At 46.0% G+C, this 20,220-nt stretch overlaps 1 protein-coding gene across 1 annotated transcript in view; it reads left to right on the forward strand.

Annotated features, from left to right (window-relative positions):
* LOC140075694 (prolyl endopeptidase FAP-like) overlaps positions 1-20,220 on the forward strand; it is a 100,685-nt gene that overhangs the window by 29,039 nt on the left and 51,426 nt on the right. The window contains exons 3-7 of the mRNA XM_072121872.1: positions 7,842-7,940; positions 11,341-11,435; positions 12,077-12,151; positions 15,127-15,179; positions 15,267-15,339. Coding sequence (XP_071977973.1) covers positions 7,842-7,940; positions 11,341-11,435; positions 12,077-12,151; positions 15,127-15,179; positions 15,267-15,339 — 395 coding nt within the window. The remainder of the gene's footprint in view (positions 1-7,841; positions 7,941-11,340; positions 11,436-12,076; positions 12,152-15,126; positions 15,180-15,266; positions 15,340-20,220) is intronic.

Raw genomic sequence — 20,220 nt, forward strand, 5'->3', positions numbered from 1 at the left:
AAAATTCAGTAGGGGTTGGATTTCTATTAGGCAATAACTCAGTGTCATCTCATCTGGCATAGTAGTGTGCTTCCTTTGATACTTGGCTAGAAAATAGCCATAGCAATAGGATAGGATTGTTTGGTTTTAAAAACTCAAAAAAAAACAAAAAACACAAAAAAAAAAAAAAAACACAAAAAAACACCAAAAAAAACAAAAAGAAGTAAAAAAAAAAAAAAAGTTATAACTCTCATTTTAAAAATGTTTAACCCGAGGGCTAGGGGTAGAGGACGAGGGCGGGGACGTGGGCGTCCAACTACTGCAGGGGTCAGAGGCCGTGGTCCTGGGCGGGGTGAGACACCACCTGCTGATGAGGGAGCAGGGGAACGCCGCAGAGCTACACTCCCTAGGTTCATGTCTGAAGTTACTGGGACTCGTGGTAGAGCACTGTTGAGGCCAGAACAGTGCGAACAGGTGATGTCGTGGATTGCTGACAATGCTTCGAGCAATTTGTCCACCACCAGTCAGTCTTCCACGCAGTCCACCCATGTCACCGAAATCCCCACTCCTCCAGCTCCTGCACCTCAGCCTCCTCCCCCCCAGTCTGCCCCCTCCCAGGAAAATTTGGCATTTGAACCGGCATACTCTGAGGAACTGTTTTCTGGACCCTTCCCACAGTCACAAACCACTTGTCCGGTTGCTGCTGAGCAATTTTCCGATGCCCAGGTTTTCCACCAGTCACAGTCTGTGGGTGATGATGACCTTCTTGACGTAGTGGAAGTGTGTAAAGAGGTGTCCGACGATGAGGAGACACGGTTGTCAGACAGTGGGGAAGTTGTTGTCAGGGCAGGAAGTCCGAGGGGGGAGCAGACTGAGGGATCGGAGGATGATGAGGTGACAGACCCAAGCTGGGTTGAGAGGCCGGGTGAACACAGTGCTTCTGAGACGGAGGAGAGTCCTCGACCTGAACAGGTTGGAAGAGGCAGTGGTGGGGCCAGACGGAGAGGCAGGGCCAGAGCTGGTGCATCAGCGCCACTGTCAACTAGTGAAGCTCCCGTGGTGAGGGCTCTTGCGGCGAGGGCTAGATCTTCAGAAGTGTGGAGGTTCTTTAAGGAAACACCGGATGACCGACGGACTGTGGTGTGCAACATTTGCCAAACCAGGCTCAGCAGGGGTTCCACCACTACTAGCTTAACTACCACCAGTATGCGCAGGCATATGAATGCTAAGCACCCCACTCAGTGGCAACAAGCCCGTTCACCTCCGGCCGTGCACACCACTGCTCCTTCCCCTGTGTCAGCTGCTAGTCAGCCCCCTGCCCAGGACCCTGGCACAAAAACCCCATCGTCGCCTCCACGATCCTCCACAGCATCCACCAGCGTTCAGCTCTCCATACCCCAGACGCTGGAGCGGAAACGCAAATATAGTGCAACCCACCCGCACGCCCAAGCCCTTAATGTGCACATCTCCAGATTGCTTAGCCTGGAGATGCTGCCCTATAGGCTAGTAGAGACCGAGGCCTTTCGCAACCTCATGGCGGCGGCCGCCCCTCGGTATTCGGTCCCCAGCCGCCACTACTTTTCCCGATGTGCCGTCCCAGCCCTGCACCAGCACGTGTCAGACAACATCATCCGTGCCCTGACCAACGCCGTTTCTGACAAGGTCCACCTGACCACGGACACGTGGACGAGTGCTGCCGGGCAGGGCCACTATATATCGCTGACGGCACATTGGGTTAACTTGGTGGAGGCTGGGACCGAGTCTGACCCTGGGGCTGCTCATATACTGCCGACGCCGAGGATTGCGGGGCCTACCTCGGTCCAGGTGTTTCAGGCCTACTATGCCTCCTCCTCCTCCCACCCCTCCTCCACCTCCTCCTCCGAACTACCATCCGTGGGCACGGCGCCATCAGTCGGTAGCTCTAGGCACAGCAGCAGTGCCGTCGCTAAGCGACAGCAGGCGGTGCTCAAACTGCTGAGCCTAGGCGACAAAAGGCACACCGCCCAAGAGCTATTACAGGGCATCACGGCGCAGACTGATCTGTGGCTGGCACCGCTGAACCTCAAGCCGGGAATGGTTGTGTGTGACAACGGCCGTAACCTGGTGGCGGCTCTGCAACTCGGCAGACTGACACATGTGCCATGCCTGGCCCATGTGTTAAATCTGATAGTGCAGCGTTTCCTCAAGACATACCCCAATCTGTCTGATTTGCTCACGAAGGTGCGCCGCATCTGTGCGCATTTCAGGAAGTCCAGCCCAGATGCTGCCACTCTCAGGGCAGCGCAGCGCCGCCTCCAACTGCCCGCTCACCGACTGTTGTGCGACGTGCCCACGAGGTGGAATTCAACACTGACCATGTTATCCAGAGTTTACCAGCAGCGCAGAGCGATTGTAGACTGCCAGATGTCAACTTCCACCAGAACTGGTAGTCAGGTCAGTCAGCTTCCTCAAGTCTACAATGAGGAGTGGACGTGGATGTCTGATATCTGTCAGGTGCTGAGTAACTTTGAGGAGTCAACACAGATGGTCAGTGGCGATGCCGCCATCATCAGCCTCACCATCCCGCTGCTTGGCCTGTTGAAAAACTCTCTGGTCAGCATGAAGTCGGAAGCTTTGCGCTCGTCACAAGAGACGGGGGAAGAATATTCCCTTGTTGATAGCCAAAGCACCCTGAGGTCTGTTTCTCAGCGCATATCGGAGGAGGTGGAGGTGGAGGAGGATGAGGAGGAAGAGGAGGAGAATGTTGGCGAGACACAAGAGGGGACCATTGTTGAGTCCTTCACTGTTCAGCGTGTATGGGCAGAAGAAGAGGAGTTGGAGGAGTTGGAGGAGGAGGAAATGGACAGTCAGGCCAGTGAGGGGAGTGAATTCTTACGCGTTGGTACTCTGGCGCATATGGCAGATTTCATGCTAGGCTGCCTATCCCGTGACCCTCGCGTTCAAAGAATTTATTCCAGCACCGATTACTGGGTGTTCACTCTCCTGGACCCACGGTACAAGCAAAATCTTCCCACTCTCATCCCTGGAGAGGAAAGGAGTGTGAGAATGCATGAATACCAGCAGGCCCTGGTGCACAAGCTGAAACAGTATTTCCCTTCTGACAGCGCTAGCGGCAGAGTGCGTAGTTCTGCGGGACAAGTAGCGAGGGAGAGTAGGCGAGCAGGCAGCTTGTCCAGCACTGGCAAGGGTACGCTTTACAAGGCTTTTGCCAGCTTTATGTCACCCCAGCAAGACACTGTCACCTGTCCCCAGTCTCGGCAGAGTAGGGCTGATCTTTACAGAAAGATGGTGAGGGAGTACGTAGCTGACCATACCATCGTCCTAAATGATCACACAGCTCCCTACAACTACTGGGTTTCAAAGCTGGACATGTGGCACGAACTGGCGCTGTACGCCTTGGAGGTTCTTGCCTGCCCTGCCGCTAGCGTCTTGTCCGAGCGGGTTTTCAGTGCAGCTGGTGGCATCATCACCGATAAGCGTACACGCCTGTCGACTGACAGCGCTGACAGGCTGACGCTTATTAAAATGAATAAAGGCTGGATTTCTCAGAATTTCCAATCTCCACCAGGTGAAGGAAGCTCAACCTGAATAATTGATCCACTCCTCCTCCTCCTCCTCATTTTCCTCCTTCTCCTCCTCTTTGTACAGTAAAGCAGAGGAAAATGGCTATTTTTTGACAGGGCCCACTGGCTCTTGCTATAGTACTTCATGCATTTAATTTTTCTGGAGGGCCACCTACCCGGTCCTCTGTTTGAAACAATTTTTGTGAGTGCCACATACAGGCACTCAATCTATTCCATTTTTCTGGAGGGCCACCTACCCGGTCCTCTGTTTTAAAAAATTTTTGGGACTGCCACATACAGGCACTCAATCTATTCCATTTTACTGCAGGGCCACCTACCTGCTCCTCTGGTTTGAACAATTTTTGGGACTGCCACATACAGGCACTCAATCTATTCCATTTTACTGGAGGGCCACCTACCTGCTCCTCTGGTTTGAAACATTTTTGGGACTGCCACATACAGGCACTCAATCTATTCCATTTTACTGCAGGGCCACCTACCTGCTCCTCTGGTTTGAACAATTTTTGGGACTGCCACATACAGGCACTCAATCTATTCCATTTTACTGCAGGGCCACCTACCTGCTCCTCTGGTTTGAACAATTTTTGGGACTGCCACATACAGGCACTCAATCTATTCCATTTTACTGGAGGGCCACCTACCTGCTCCTCTGGTTTGAAACATTTTTGGGACTGCCACATACAGGCACTCAATCTATCCCATTTTACTGGAGGGCCACCTACCTGCTCCTCTGGTTTGAAAAATGTTTGGGACTGCCACATACAGGCACTATCCAAATTAAATTGTCTCCATAGCAGCCTCCACACGTTGTCTCCATTGCTACCTCCAAAAGTCGTCCATATAGCTGCCTCCATACATCGTCCCTTTATCAAACGAGGTGTGTCAGGCAGAAATTTGGGTTGTTTTCATGGATTCCACATCAAAGTTGTTAACTTTGTCGCCACCCTGCTGTGTTATCCACAAAATATACTGGCAAACTTTTACCATTTAGGGATATTATTTCAGCGCTTCTTGCGCATCTGTTTACATTCCCCTCACCCGGCATATCCTAAACTTATAAGAACGCTACTACACTTGATCTTATACAAAAGGTTCTTAGAAGTGCTGTTTGGGGAGTAGCCTAGAGACAGGGGCTTGGATTGGCGAAAGCTCGCCTGGCAGCGGAACGCCAGCTCCATGCGCATCATGCGCTTCTTGCGCATCTGTTTACATTCCCCTCACCCGCCATATCCCAAACTTATAAGAACGCTACTACACTTAACTTGGTGCAGGCTGGGACCGAGTCTGACCCTGGGGCTGGTCATATACTGCCGACGCAGAGAATTGCGGGGCCTACCTCGGTCCAGGTCTCAAAGGCCTACTATACCTCCTCCCACCCCTCCTCCACCTCCTCCTCCTCCGAATTACCATCCGTGGGCATGGCGCCATCAGTCGGTAGCTCTAGGCACAGCAGCAGTGCCGTCGCTAAGCGACAGCAGGCGGTGCTGAAACTGCTGAGCCTAGGCGATAAAAGGCACACTGCCCAAGAGCTATTACAGGGCATTCCACATCAAAGTTGTTAACTTTGTCGCCACCCTGCTGTGTAATCCCCAAAATATACTTGCAAACTTTTACCATTTAGGGATATTATTTCAGCGCTTCTTGCGCATCTGTTTACATTCCCCTCACCCGCCATATCCTAAACTTATAAGAACGCTACTACACTTGATCTTATACAAAAGGTTCTTAGAAGTGCTGTTTGGGGAGTAGCCTAGAGACAGGGGCTTGGATTGGCGAAAGCTCGCCTGGCAGCGGAGCGCCAGCTCCATGCCAAGATCCAACTAACATAGTTTTAACTGCAGCACCTTTAATCTACTACTAGTTCACTGCCTCCATACATGGTCCCCTTATCAAACGAGCTGTGTCAGGCAGAATTTTGGGTTGTTTTCATGGCTTCCATGTTAACTTTGTCGCCACCCTGCTGTGTAATCCACAAAATATACTGGCAAACTTTTATCATGTACCGATATTATTTGAGCGCTTCTTGCTCACCTCCTTTGGTTCCTCTCTGCCACCCATTGGTTTGAAGCCTGAGTCCATTTAGGGTATGTCGCCATGACACTCTCTAGCCTGCTGCCGCTGCCTCTGCATGCCGTCCCCTATAGTGTCAGGGTCAATTATTGGATGTTTTAGATGCTATCTAGCCTCATTCGGTCACTCTGTCATGGCCATGCTGTTGCCCATAATTTTGGCATAATGGTGCGATTATGCAGCCTCAGAGGCATCCATGCATGCTGCCCCTGCTGTTTCCTGTCCATTTCCGTGGTGTTTCCATCCTTTTCTGAGGTTCCCAGGTGTTTGGCCAAGCTTCCCTGTGCAGAGCCTTGGTCCCCTTGAAAAATGCTCGAGTCTCCCATTGACTTCAATGGGGTTCGTTATTCGAGACGAGCACTCGAGCATCGGGAAAAGTTCGTCTCGAATAACGAGTACCCGAGCATTTTAGTGTTCGCTCATCTCTAATAGTAACCTATCAGCAGGTAGCATGTTATAAAGCTGTGCAGACTGTATATAGTGCCCTATCTGCAGGCAGCATTTTATAGGAAGGGAGGAGCTAAACAGATTGGATACAGTACACTATCTGCACATTGCACATAGTGTCCTATCTCCAAACAACGTGTTATAGAGCAGGAGGAGCTGAGCAGATTGCACATAGGGGCACATTTACTTACCCGGTCCTGTCGCGATCCAGCGTCGCGTTTTCTGCCGAGGATTCGGGTCTTCTGGCGATTCACTAAGGTCGTGCGCCCGATGTCCACCAGGTGTCGCTGCTGCGCCGAGGTTCGCCGGAGTTCACCATCCTATCCTTGGTGCATGTCAGCGCATGTCAAGCGACACATTTTTTTAAAAAATTCCACAGTTTTTCCGAATCCGTCGAGTTTTCCGACGTTCACGCCCCCCGATTTCCGTCGCATGCATGCCGGCACCGATGCGCCACAATCTGATCGCGTCCGCCAAAAACCAGGGACAATTCGGTGCAAACCGGTAATTTTTGGGAAACCAGACAAAAAACACATATTCGGGCCCTTAGTAAATGAGCCCCATAGTCTACTATCTGCAGGCAGCATGTTATAGAGCAGGAGGAGCTGAGCAGATTGTACATAGTGTCCTATCTGCAGGCAGCATGTTATAGAGCAGGAGGAGCTGAGTAGATTGTACATAGGGTCCTATCTGCAGGCAGAATGTTTGTTTCTGATCCTTTGTCTATATCCTTTGTCATACTGGAAACTGAATTACAGTGCAGGAGGACTGTGCCACATGGAGAGACAATATATAATAGATAACTATGACGCGTGGAGACCTGTTCCATGTGTGAAATACAGGAAACACATGGATTATATTTCATGGGCTGAATGCAATTCTTTTTATAGGTATTTGGGCTGCTGCTCTCAAATGGGATTTGTCATTCCATCCAGTGATATTCTTTCCAGTGTATAGATAGTTGCTGCGGGGTCCGACAGATGGAACCCCGATGCTCGGGAGAATGGCGACTTTGTAGTCCTGTAGATTTGCTTTGTGCTGAATAGAACTTCTCGGATTTGCTGTCTTATGAGCTGTTCCGGGAGCCCAGTAGAAATATAGGGGGGGGGGGGGGCATTTATCATACACCAGCGCAGCCTGATACATCAATAGTGCGGTTATATATACTATATAGGCACTTTACCCCCTATTTGTGCTGTCAAGCTAATACCCATTACCCCCAGCTTCAGGCTGTGTTCAGATGATGTGCTTGCCGCCGCAGTTGGCCGCCCAAGGCTCTGTGTCCAAGGCGCCTTTTCATAAATACGGTTTGATCAAGAGACTATTGATGTATCCGGCGGATACATATGACTCCCCCACGGCTGCGCCCATTCCCGGCCGACCGCGCCCCCCTTTATGACCTCTCAACACCCACTGGTGTGGAGATGGCGGAAAGGGAAAAATAATCGCAACTGATAGCAATAAGCTAGCATTTACAATTATTTTAGGTTTTATACACTGGTGTCCTCGTGCAGAAGCCCTGATAAATACCCCCCATAGGGTGAGCTGACGTGTTCTGATTCAATGAGGCAGATTTATCACCCCTCGGGCCACGTCAGCCATGTCTTGATACATACCTGGCCAGGTGGGCCCACTAAGGTGCACCCGATTCGGTTCTACGCCAGGTCCTGACTAATATTTTTTAAAAATCCACATAATAAATGATGTCATAAAGTTCAATGAGAACTAAAACTTACATGATTTTCATTTTCGTATTTTCAGGTACTGCAAAGAGAAATGATGGCCTCCGCACCTTTACATTTGAAGATGTGTTCAATAGTACATTTTACACCCAGCAATATTATCACACATGGATATCAGGTGATTATATGATTATTACATTGATAATATATTATTATGTTACCGCTTCTATCATTTCTATCTACTATTTGTCTATTTCATATTATTAATCTTTCTTCTATCTGTTGCTCTACCACATATTCATGTAACCTTCCGTTTGTCTGTTAGATTTGTATTTATTTCATATCCATCTATTAACCGTATATGTATCTGTATATATCTATCTTTTCATATCTGTCATTGGTCTCATAATGACAGTGTAACATTTGTGTCAGAGTCACCCTCTGCCCATAGAGAATGGCGCTGATTGTGTCCTTCCTGAACATTGTCAGTGTGAACACGGATTTAGCTATGCTGTTTGGATTGAATAGCAGCACACTCGTGTCTCTCCTGAAGCTTGACTCTGGTTTATCGATAGTTAACCCGCTATTATGAACAGGTTCTCTCTTCACTAACATTATTGCCTTGCTCTCTGTTTTGTCCGGATCTCAGAGTTCTGACCCAATCACTATTGTGGCTGGAGTTCTAATATATCATAAGAGTTCTGCCCACCCTTGTAAGGGTTCTGACTATAGAAGTTTCTTAGTTCCATACTTTCCTTGTGATTCTGATTCCGATATTCTGACTTTTGGCTCATGTTTTGACTGTTCTGTATTCACTTGTGATTTTGTACTGTGTTTCTCCTCAGCACTGCTGACTTGTTTGTACTGTGTGGCCCTATCTGTGTGTTGGCCCAGGGAGGGAACATCTCTTAGTTATCTGCCCACTGCTTAGCGTTGGCTGGGCAATAGGCAGGGACAGCTGGAAGGGGGTCTAGTCTCAGAGACAACTGTCTGACTGTGTCTCAGTCCATTCTGAATTACACACAGTATTTACCTGTCTCTTACCTATCTAACGATCCATTATCTATCTAATAATCAAAATTAAAGTCAGCACTCCGAAAAATAGTGAAAAAGGGTGACCTTTATTTCTCTTCCTGCAATGTTTCAGCTTTCATCTCTCTCTCTTTCCTTCTCTTACTATCTATCATCTATCTACCTTTTTTTTGTATTTATCTATTTATCGGTTGCTCTATCTATCTATCTATCTATCTATCTATCTATCTATCTATCTGTATCAATCTATCTATCTATCTGTATCAATCTATCTATCTATCTGTATCAATCTATCTATCTATCTATCTATCTATCTATCTATCTATCTATCTATCAATCTATCTTCTATCTATCTATCTATCTGTATCAATCTATCTATCTATCTATCTATCTATCTATCTATCTTCTATCTATCTATCTATCTGTATCAATCTATCTATCTATCTATCTATCTATCTATCTATCTATCTAATATCTATCTATCTATCTATCTATCTATCTATCTTCTATCTATCTATCTATCTATCTATCTATCTATCTATCTATCTATCTGTATCAATCTATCTATCTATCTATCTGTATCAATCTATCTATCTATCTATCTATCATCCATCTATCTATCTATCTATCTATCTATCAATATACAGGCAGTCCCCGGGTTACATACAAAAGAGGTTCCATAGGTTTGTTCTTAAGTTGAATTTGTATGTAAGGTGAAACTGCATATTTTATAACTGTAGATCCAGGCAAGAAAAAAACTTTGCCCCAGAGACAATTGGAGTTTCAAAATGTATTGCTGTGATGCTTAATGAAGCTTATCAATAAAGCTTCATTACAGACACCTTACAGCTGATCATTGCAGCCCGGGACTATAGTAACATCCAGAGAGCTTCACCAGAGGTCACAGGGGGCAGAGGGGTCCGTCTGTAAGTCGGGTGTCCTTAAGTAGGGGACCGCCTGTATCTATTATCTCTATCTATCTATCTTATATCTATCTTTTTTCATTGCTATCATCTATTTGTCTGTAAGATGTATGGGGAGATTTATCACAGTATACAGCCAGGAATTGTACCTATTTATCCTCTCATGCCACGTGGGTGTTGGAGGGATGCGAAAGCTGGCACACCTAATGGATCAGTACACTGCCTATTTGGGCCAGGTCAGACCCGGCATAGAAGTTCTCCGCCGGCACAGAGCCTCCTGATAAATCCATCCATAACCAGGGGGCTGGGGCACCATCATATGTTGGGGCATATAGTGCCAGCCTATGATACATGTACCTCTACATCTATGTCATATTTATCCAGATTATATCTATCGATCTCATTGTACTCTCCTTCATACAGTATTTGTTTTCTATGTATCTATATTTTCATGTCTGTCATCTATCTCCCATCTAATCCACTTGTCTATCAGATTTCTATCTGTCAATCTATCATCCAGGATCCCGTCCCGTGACATGTATTTATTTCTTATGCCAGAAGAATAAAGACATCACAGATTGAGATCTTAGGAAAAACGTAAACTGTTATCTTTTCTAAACCTGGATGATGTTCCAATTTATTTTTGCAGATTTCTGACATTAACAGATGTTCAGTTTGATAAAGTAGGTGCTAACAAACAGATGAGCCCGTCCCTCGAAAAGTTTCCCTCTAAATAGTTATTAATCCCTATTACAGACATTTCCAAAGTAAATACATATGTTCCAGGGCAGTTAGAACATGTGGGAAATTCTTTGGCAAAGAACCAAAGCGCAGACTATACATCTGTTCTTTAGGCAGGAGATAAATATTGCTTATTCTAACTAAACCTTTACAGAATAATGGAAGTCTTTTGGGAGCGATCTCTCCCTCGCTCACATTTGGGACGCTCCGATTTGGGATTTTCTACCAACTGTTTTACATACTTCAGTAAAGAGCAGCAAATTTGATGTACAGTGATAACTTGCTGCTATTAGGAATGATATCAGATGGGGATATATTTACGACTCTGCTAAAGGGATTTTTGGGCATAGTTCACATTCAGGACTAATGAGATCATATTACATGATTACAGAACTCATTACAGCATTTGTCATCTCTAACTAACATTTATGTTCTATGGGCAGTGCGGTGGCTCCGTGGTTAGCACTACAACCTTGCAGCACCGGGGACCTGGGTTTAAGTCCCAGGTCAACAAACAGTTTGTATGTTCTCTCCATGTTTGTGTGGGTTTCCTCCGGGTCCTCTGGTTTCCTCCCACTATCCAAAACATACTGGTAGTTTGATTGGATTGTGAGCCCCACTGATTTGTCAAACTCTGTGCAGCTCTGCGTGATCTGTGTGTGCTATATAAATAATTAATATAAATAATTTTATTTAGGTAACTTCAAAATAAAAATAGACGGCTTAGACTCAGAGTTATGATTTCTTGAACACGATGTCCTCCACACTTGATCACAGGTCGATCGCACTTCAGCCCATTTCACTTTAGGCACAGAATCTATAATAGGAAATAGTTTTTATTTTTGTCTTATTATGATAAAATGTGTCTTCTGTTTTATGCAGAAAATGAATATGTTCACAAAAATGAAGATGGAAATGTCCTAGTGTATAATATGGACACTGGTAGGGCGTCCGTACTTCTAAAGAATACAACATTTGTAAGTATACAGGGTGAGATAATCTGTTCAGCTGGAGATCTTTCATGGATATCTATCTCATAGATATCTATCTATCTACCTCATATGTATCTCATATGTATCTCCTATCTATCTCTCTATTTCATATCTATCATCTATCTATCTATCCATCTATCTATCCATCTATCTATCCATCTACCTATCTATCTATCTATCTATCTACCTTCTATCTATCATTATCTATCTCCTATCTATCATTATCTATCTCCTATCTATCTATCTATCTATCTATCTATCTATCTATCTATCTATCCATCTATCTATCTATCTATCTATCTATCTATCTATCTATCTATCTATCTATCTATCTATCTTCTATCTATCATCTATCTATGTATCTATCATCTATCTATCTATCTATCTATCTATCATCTATCTATCTATCTATCTATCTATCTATCTATCTATCATCTATCTATCTATCTATCTATCTATCTATCCAAGAAAATTACTTGGCGATCTTGGTGCTGCTGGACTTTTCAAATGTTTTTATCTATCTATCTATCTATCTATCTATCCATCTATCTATCTATCTATCTATCTATTCCAACATATACTACCACAAATTCCAGTGAATAATTTATCTTCATATTTTTTCCCAGGACGATGTGAATGCTACAAACTACATGTTATCACCAGATAGAAAATTTGTTGCCTTCGAAAGCAATTGGAAAAAAGTAATTTTGATTTTTGTAATCTATTGTCGTTCATCAGATTTACATAATTATTTCAGAAATTAGGGACACTATGAGGGGGGTGAGTGCATTTATCAAGTGTCATGTCCAAATTTCGATTGGCATTGGCAGCAATGGTTTCTATGTGGTGAACAAGTGAAAAATGCCCCTTCCCCCAATAGTTACACACAGACAATATATATATTTTATCTATGGCAGAAATATTTGATCAAACATACTCATGAAAATGATTGTATCTTCTGAATATTTAAGATGTTTCTGTCCCAGCCAGCGGTGTACTTATGACAACCAATCAGTGCTTAGATTTCATTTTCCAACATCTGTTTATAAAATAAAAGCTGAGCTCTGATTGGTTTCCATGGGCAACTAGAACAGTTTTACCTCTTGAAACTTGACGATAAATGTCCCCCATGGAGTCAAAGGGAAAAAAAAAGTCTATTTCAAATTTTTCTCTTCCCCTTCACCAGCACCTCATAAAATGAAACTAGAAAATTTCGGAGTATGTTATTTAATGGTTCAGTTTTAATTAATGAGATCCATCGTTTCATCTGATAAGTTGGGTGGCTTATAGATATAATGGGGCACATTTACTTGCATTGAATTCCTTTTCCCATCTATAATGCTTGGCTCGACACATTCATTAAGATTGTGCGCAAGAAATCATGAATGTGCCACTTCGCTACACTGGCCCAACAGAGTTCACCATCTTTTTTGTGGTGCACCTTTAACACAATTTTCATGTTAAATATGGCGCTCGGTCTAAATCAGTTGGACCAACCAATTGCACGTCCCCTAATTTGTGTCTATGGAGGCCAGGCCAGCCGTGCCACAAATGGTTTGCATGCGACACAATACCGCAGACACTTCTTAAATATTTGTGCAAGCCGTTTTAGCCATGTAGAACGTTCAAAGTCCGACAAAAGTGCAGTGTGCAAAGCCCTTAGTAAATGAGCCCCAGTATCTGTAGTGTTAAGACCAAGTGGGACATTATTCATAGTTGGTTTCATGTGCGCCGAATTTTGCACCTATTTTTTTTTTTTTTTTCATATGAAGTGCACCTGCTCCGAGTAGGTGTATTTGTGCGCCTTTTTTGCACCATTTTTGGAGCAAATTAGTGATAGATGTCGGTGAAACATCTGTATAGCAGGCACTCACTACTGGGGCACATTTACTAAGGGTCCGCAGCCACGAATCCGTCGGGTTTTTCCCGAATATTTCCGCTTTGCGCTGTATTTCACAGGATTGTCGACTTTCACGCGACGGAAATGGGGGGGGCGTGGCCACCGGACAACCCGAAGGATTCGGAAAAACCGCGGAATTTAAAAAGCCATTTGTGTCGCAAGATCAAGCACTCACATACACCAGAAAAAAGCAGGTGAACTTCGACGGACCTCGGCGCAGCAGCGAAACCTGGTGAATATCGGCGCACGGACCTTAGTGAATCCTGGCAGAACCCGAATCAGCGTCGGAGAACCCGCCGCTGGATCGCGACTGGACCGGGTAAGTAAATGTGCCCCACTATGTCAGATAAGGCGCAGACACTAAAATCCAATAAGTGCCGAACTCTTCCGTAAAAATGCACCAAATAAAAAAAATATAGAAACACTTCATTAGTACAATCCAGAGGTCCGTTTGTAACTAGGGGTCGCCTGTAAGTCGGAGGTTCTTAAGTAGGGGACTGCCTATATATGATTCTGGAAAATATCACCTGCAGCTATTATTACAATTATATTCTAATACTGATGCTATAATTTGCATCTTCCAGGCTTTGATATAGACAATTATTATGCCTGGATTATTTTGAAAGCAAAAATATTGACACATACTAATTTAGAACATTGTAAAAATATTAGCGATTAAGTGGCCATAAATATTAGATGAAAGGAATTTTCCAGCTTCTATACATTGATCACTAATCTATAAAAGAGGTCATCAATATCCTGGATCCCCACCAGAACCAGAATGGAGAATGGACCTGAAATAACAGCTCCATTGTCTGTGTAGTGGTCAGACCTAGTTACTGCAGACCACAGTGTTTGTGTCTCAGACAGTAAAAGGTTATGAGGACATTCAGAACTTTATGAAATGAAAAGTAGTAAAGTTTAATGTCCAAAAACTCCTGGGTGAATAAAGTCAGAATTTGGTAGCTCTGACAAATGTAATAAAACTGTTCCACATAAAAAAATACAAAAAGGTAAAATGACCTCATCACATCGTGTGTCAGATAGGTCCATAATGCATTTTATGAGAGGCGTAACCTCTTGGCCACAATGGCCTCTCTGTGTAGAGTGTAGGTGGAGTCGCTTGCAGAAATGAGGCCAGAGATGTGCTCAACTCATGTCATCAAAATGCGTAGTTAACAGCAGGTCATGGTGGGGAAGAATTCATGTGACATCAATATTATTATACATAAGATTGGAGCAGTCCAGAAAAATTGAAGTGTCTTGCTCAACGCTAAGCTGCCCATGAGTAAGTTCTCTATTTCTTCTCACTGTGCAGATGGGAATGAAGGATAGTGAATGTCTGAATCCAAAATCTCTTATCTGGTTGGTAACTGGTTGATCTCGTCAAGATTGACCATTTTGACCACTTTTTATCATATATATTTACATGGAAATTAACATGTTAGTACAGTTATCCAAGCTCCTGCCCTCCACCAAGGTGGCCTTCTGCCATGTATCACTTAGTGCATGACACCTTCAGACCTCCCTCTGCCCAACGTAAAGGGAATCTACCGGCAAGCAAGGGTGGGCGCCCTCCGAATAGTTCAATTTGGCTTGCCCAATAAACCCCAGTCTGATATGACCCTAGATTTCTGAAATGGTCTTGGCCTTCGTTGAGATGACTTGAACTTTCAAGTCTCATCCCCAAAAATGGATGTTTTACCTTTTTGTATAGTGATAGCTAAGTTATCATTGCCTTATAATAATTCTGTTTTCCTTACAATGTCTTTTCAGCAATGGAGATATTCTTATACGGCAACATACCACATATATGATATAGAACATGGGTCAGCATTGATGTCTTCTTATTTCTTATATATGCCATAATGCACTGTATATTTGTCAGTGACACCAATTTTTTATTTCTTTTACAGACTATTTATAAGAACAAATGAACTACCTCATAGCATTCAGCACATATCTTGGTCTCCAGTGGGCCACAAATTGGTAAGTAGAGCTTAAAGAGGACCCACCAAGGTGATTTGGGACACTTATGAATTGCCCTTTAGCTTGTTCCTCTGTGCGCACTATAAAAATAGACCTTTATACTTACCTAGAGATGGGTCTGATGAGGTTCATCTGACCCATCTCTGGTGCTTCCTGTCAGGGTTCGGGGTCAGTGAACCCCCTGGACTACCGTGAGAGGTGATACTAGCCAACACCTGGGACTGGAATTTAAGAGGCCCTTGGTCTTCCACCAGGTTATTCCATAGGTGCGAGTAGCCCGCGGTGGCATCCAAGGTCGCAGTACAGAAACAGAGTCCAGTCTGATGGTCAGGCACAGGCAGACAGTCAGGGCAGGCGGCAGAGATGCAGATGTCAAAGATCAGGTCCGAGGTCACAACAAAAGATCAACACAGAACGGGAACAGGAAGGTAACAGGAACAACGCAGGGAAGCTTACTCTTAGGCAATGAGCGCAAAGATCTGTCAGGGAATGAATAGAGCCGCCAGTGGAAACCCAGAAGTGGCCAGCACCAGCAGTGCGCTGGACCTTTAAATCTCTGAGTGCTGGCGTGTGCCCTAGGGAGCGGGGACATGCAAGCGGCCTAGCCGGGCAGGAGCAGGATGGTGGAGAGGTAAGTGCGTCCTGGGAGGGCACGACGCCAAGTAGAGACACTTCCTATGCCTGCACAATAATTGAATGAAGCCGAAGCATGCTCAGTGAGGCCAGGGTATAGTACGCCGGCTTCACTGTGCGCCTGAGCAGGACAAGGTATAAATGTTTTTTATTCTCACAGTGGGCACAGAGGGACTACTTAAAGGGCGATTTAGGACACTAAACCACTGTTCCATAGGGACCTGTGTATGGCTTAGTGTCTCCTTGCTTGTAATATCTGTGAGACACTGAAGGGGTTAACTGTGGATGGGCGGTATGTTTCCCCTAGGTTTTGCTATTATGCAAGGCCTTAGTGCTGAGGATGGGTGTCCAGCACCTTGGACACAGGTGATGGGAGCAGCCCAATCAGTCTTTTTTTTAAACCGCTCAGCAGAGCTGGAACAGCACCCCGCTACCACGGTCTCTACTGGGCCAAATCTCCCACATATGGTGCTTCGGATTGCGGACAGTTCAAAAGACACACACCTGAAAGGCTCGCTACATCCTGCAACATTGCATGGCCTGGGTGAAAGCAGCAGGCAAATTGCAGGATAAAGCCAAGATGGAGGACTTTATTAACCCCTTAAGGACGGAGGGTTTTCCGGCTCATTTCTCGCTCTCCAACTTCAAAAATCCATAACTTTTTCATTTTTACGTGTACAGACCTGTGTGAGGGCTTATTTTGTGCGTAACAAATTTTACTTTCCCGTAATGTTATTTATTTTAACATGCCGTGTACTGCGAAGCTGAAAAAAAATTCCAAATGTGGAAAAATTGAAAAAAAAACCGCACGTGCGTCACGTTCTTGTGGGCTCAGTTTTTACGACTTTCACTCTTCGCTCCAAATAACACGCCTACTTTATTCTTTGGTTCGGTGCGATCGCGGTGATACCAAATTTATATAGGTTTTATTGTGTTTTAATACATTTTCAAAAATTAAACGAATGTGTACAAAAAAGAAAAAAAAATTTTTGCCATCTTCTGACGCTAATAACTTTTTCATACTTTGGCGCACGGAAATGTGTGAGGGGTCATTTTTTGCGAAATGAGGCGACGTTTTCATTGCTACCATTTTGAGGTCTGTGCGACATTTTGATCATTTTTTATTTCATTTTTTATGTTATGTAAAAAGGTGTAAAAGTCGCATTTCGGACATTTGGGCGCCATTTCCCGCCTCGGAGGTCACCGCCGGCCGTAACCGTTTTTATATTTTGATAGATCGGGCATTTTGGGACGCGGCGATACCTAATATGTCTGTGATTTTTACTGTTTGTTATGTTTTATATCCGTTCTAGGGAAAGGGGGGTGATTTGAACTTTTAATATTTTATTAATTTTTTTTATTTTTTAAACTTTTTTTTTTCTTTTTTTTTTCACTATCTTTTAGACCATCTAGGGTACAATAACCCTAGATGATCAGATCGCTCCTACCATATACTGCAATACTACAGTATTGCAATATATGGCGTTTTTGCAGGTCTTACATTACAATGAGCCACTGGCTCATTGTAACGAACCTGCATAAACCATGTAGCCTCGTGTCAAGAGAAGACCCGAGGCTACCATGGTAACCGATCGCCGCCCCCCGATGACGTTCGGGGGCGTGGCGATCAAAAAAAAGATGGCGGCGCCCGCGCGCCGCCGTCTTTTAAACGCCGCCCGCGACTTTGCGGGCGGCGTTTAGAGGGTTAATAGCCGCGATCGGTGCAAGCACCGACCGCGGTTATTAGCGGTGGGGGTTTTGTGCAAAATGCAAAAACCCCCACCTCTGTATGAAGAGGACTCAGCCCGTGAGCCCTCTTCATACTTCCCTTATACCTCTGCGCCGTAGAGCTACGGCGCAGAGCGTTAAGGGGTTAAATACCTGCAAGAGGAGGCCAGAGCTAATCGGCAGCAGCAGCAGGCCATGCTCCAGCAGCAGGAGGAGAGGTCCCGCCAGCAGCAGGAAGAATCCCAGGCTAATCGACAGCTGCAGCAAGCCATGCTCCAGCAGCAGGAGGAGAGGTCCCGCCAGCAGCAAGCCATGCTACAGCAACAGCAGGAAGAGTCCCGAGCCATGTTCCAGCTGATGATGGAAAAGTTTTCTGGCATTATGGCAGCACCGCAAGCGACGGCTACTGAGGGGTCCCATACTGGTTTGCAAGGGTACCCGGTTGTCCAGCATTCCGCACGGGCTGCAGTGCAGAAGGCTTTACAAAAGATGACGGCGACCGACGACGTGGAGGCTTATCTCACTGTGTTCAAGCGAGTAGCTGAGCGAGAGGAGTTACCAGCTGAGCAGTGGGCAGATGTCCTGGCGCCGTTCCTGACAGGCGAATCGCAGAAGGCCTACTACGACCTGAGTGAAACGGAGGCCCGTGAGTACCCCCAGCTAAAGGCGGAGATTCTGGCTCGTCTTGGGGTCACCGTTCAAGTTCGTTCAAGCCGGGTCCACCAGTGGGCATACTCTGAAAAACTACCCCCGTGCTCCCAAATGCATGACCTGATCCATCTTGTCCGGAAGTGGCTACAACCCGATGACTGCACCCCAGCACAGATGGTCGAGAGAGTGGTTCTTGACAAGTTCACCCGTTCTCTGCCCTCTCGGCTCCAGCGGTGGGTTGGACAGGCCGGTCCCACAAATGCTGAGGAACTCGTGTCCCTAGTAGAGAGATATCGGGCTACGGAGGACCTTCTACTTACCTCTCCCACACGAAGCAGTGCCAGTGACAAGGCCATTAAACCATCTGGTAGGACTGCTACTGCAGAAAAAGGGAAACAGGTCAGGTTGGGAGGGGGTACACTGGGGGGCTTGGATACACAGAAACCCAGTGAGGCTCGTGACAGAGGTCATAGCCGTATCCAGTGCTGGCGATGCCATGAAATGGGCCATATTGCTGCCAACTGTCCCCTGTCAGTGGAGCCAATGGACTGCAACCAGACCCGGCGAATGTCACTGTTTGCCCGGCCGGTTCTGGCTGCCGAGTCAGTCACGGATGCAGAACCCCAAGTGTGTATGGTCACAATCGGGGGTCACACGGTGGAAGCCTTGCTAGACTCAGGGAGTCTGGTTACCCTGGTGCGGGGAACTTTGGTTGATCCTGGACTGTAAAGTGGGAGTGTTATGTATACATGGGGACACTCGCGAATATCCCACTGCTGTCATCAACCTACATACACCTTGTGGTACTATTACCCATGAAGTGGGGGTGGTGGGGACCCTGTTTCATGAGGCTATTATCGGCAGAGACTTACCGGTGTTTTGGGACCTCTGGAGACGAAGACCCACCTCAGGTGCTGTTGCAGATAATGGACGTCAGGTATGTCCGGCCTTGGCCCCTGAACCCTTTGAGGCCGATGTACCCACACCAGCAGTAGGGGTGACCCCATGTGATGAATTCTCTCCCCTAGAGGTCCTAGCTGGTGAGGTCGAGGGCCACGAGGAGGTGGCCGACATGCCGGACCTTGAGTTTTCCCGTGAGAATTTTGGGGCTGCACAGCTACAGGACCCTACCTTGTTTAAAGCACGGGAGAATGTTAAGGTGATAAATGGGGTACTCCAAATACCAGGGGCTGACAAAATATACCCCCGAATGGTGATTGTTGGGGAGCTGTTGTACAGGGTCGACCAGATACGGGGTGAGGAGGTTGAGCAACTTGTAGTACCCCAATCTCACCGTAGGCTGGTGCTAGAGTTGGCACACAAACGTGCTGGGAGGGCACTTGGGTGCTGAGAAGACCCGGGAGAGGATCCTGCAGAGATTTTTCTGGCCCGGGGTGTGGGAGGAGGTAAACCGGTATTGTAGCTCCTGCCCTGAGTGTCAACTTACTGCCCCGGTGTCCCACTTCAGGAGTCCTTTGGTCCCGCTACCAATCATAGAGGTGCCATTTGAACGGATTGCAATGGATCTGGTTGGCCCCATAGTCAAATCCTCAAGGGGGCACCAATACATCCTGGTTATCCTGGATTACGCTACGCGGTATCCCGAGGCGATTCCATTAAGGAACACCTCCTCCAAAAATATTGCTAGGGAGCTGTTCCAGGTATTCTCACGCACAGGCCTCCCCAAGGAAATCTTGACTGACCAGGGTACCCCATTCATGTCTAGGGTAATGAAGGAGATGTGTAAGTTACTGCAGGTTAAACAGCTCCGCACCTCTGTGTATCATCCTCAGACAGATGGCCTAGTCGAGAGGTTTAACAAGACCTTGAAGGGGATGCTAAAGAGGGTGGTCAGCAAGGATGGGAAGG

Source organism: Engystomops pustulosus, chromosome 8, assembly GCF_040894005.1.
Source record: "Engystomops pustulosus chromosome 8, aEngPut4.maternal, whole genome shotgun sequence".
Lineage (NCBI taxonomy): Eukaryota > Metazoa > Chordata > Amphibia > Anura > Leptodactylidae > Engystomops > Engystomops pustulosus.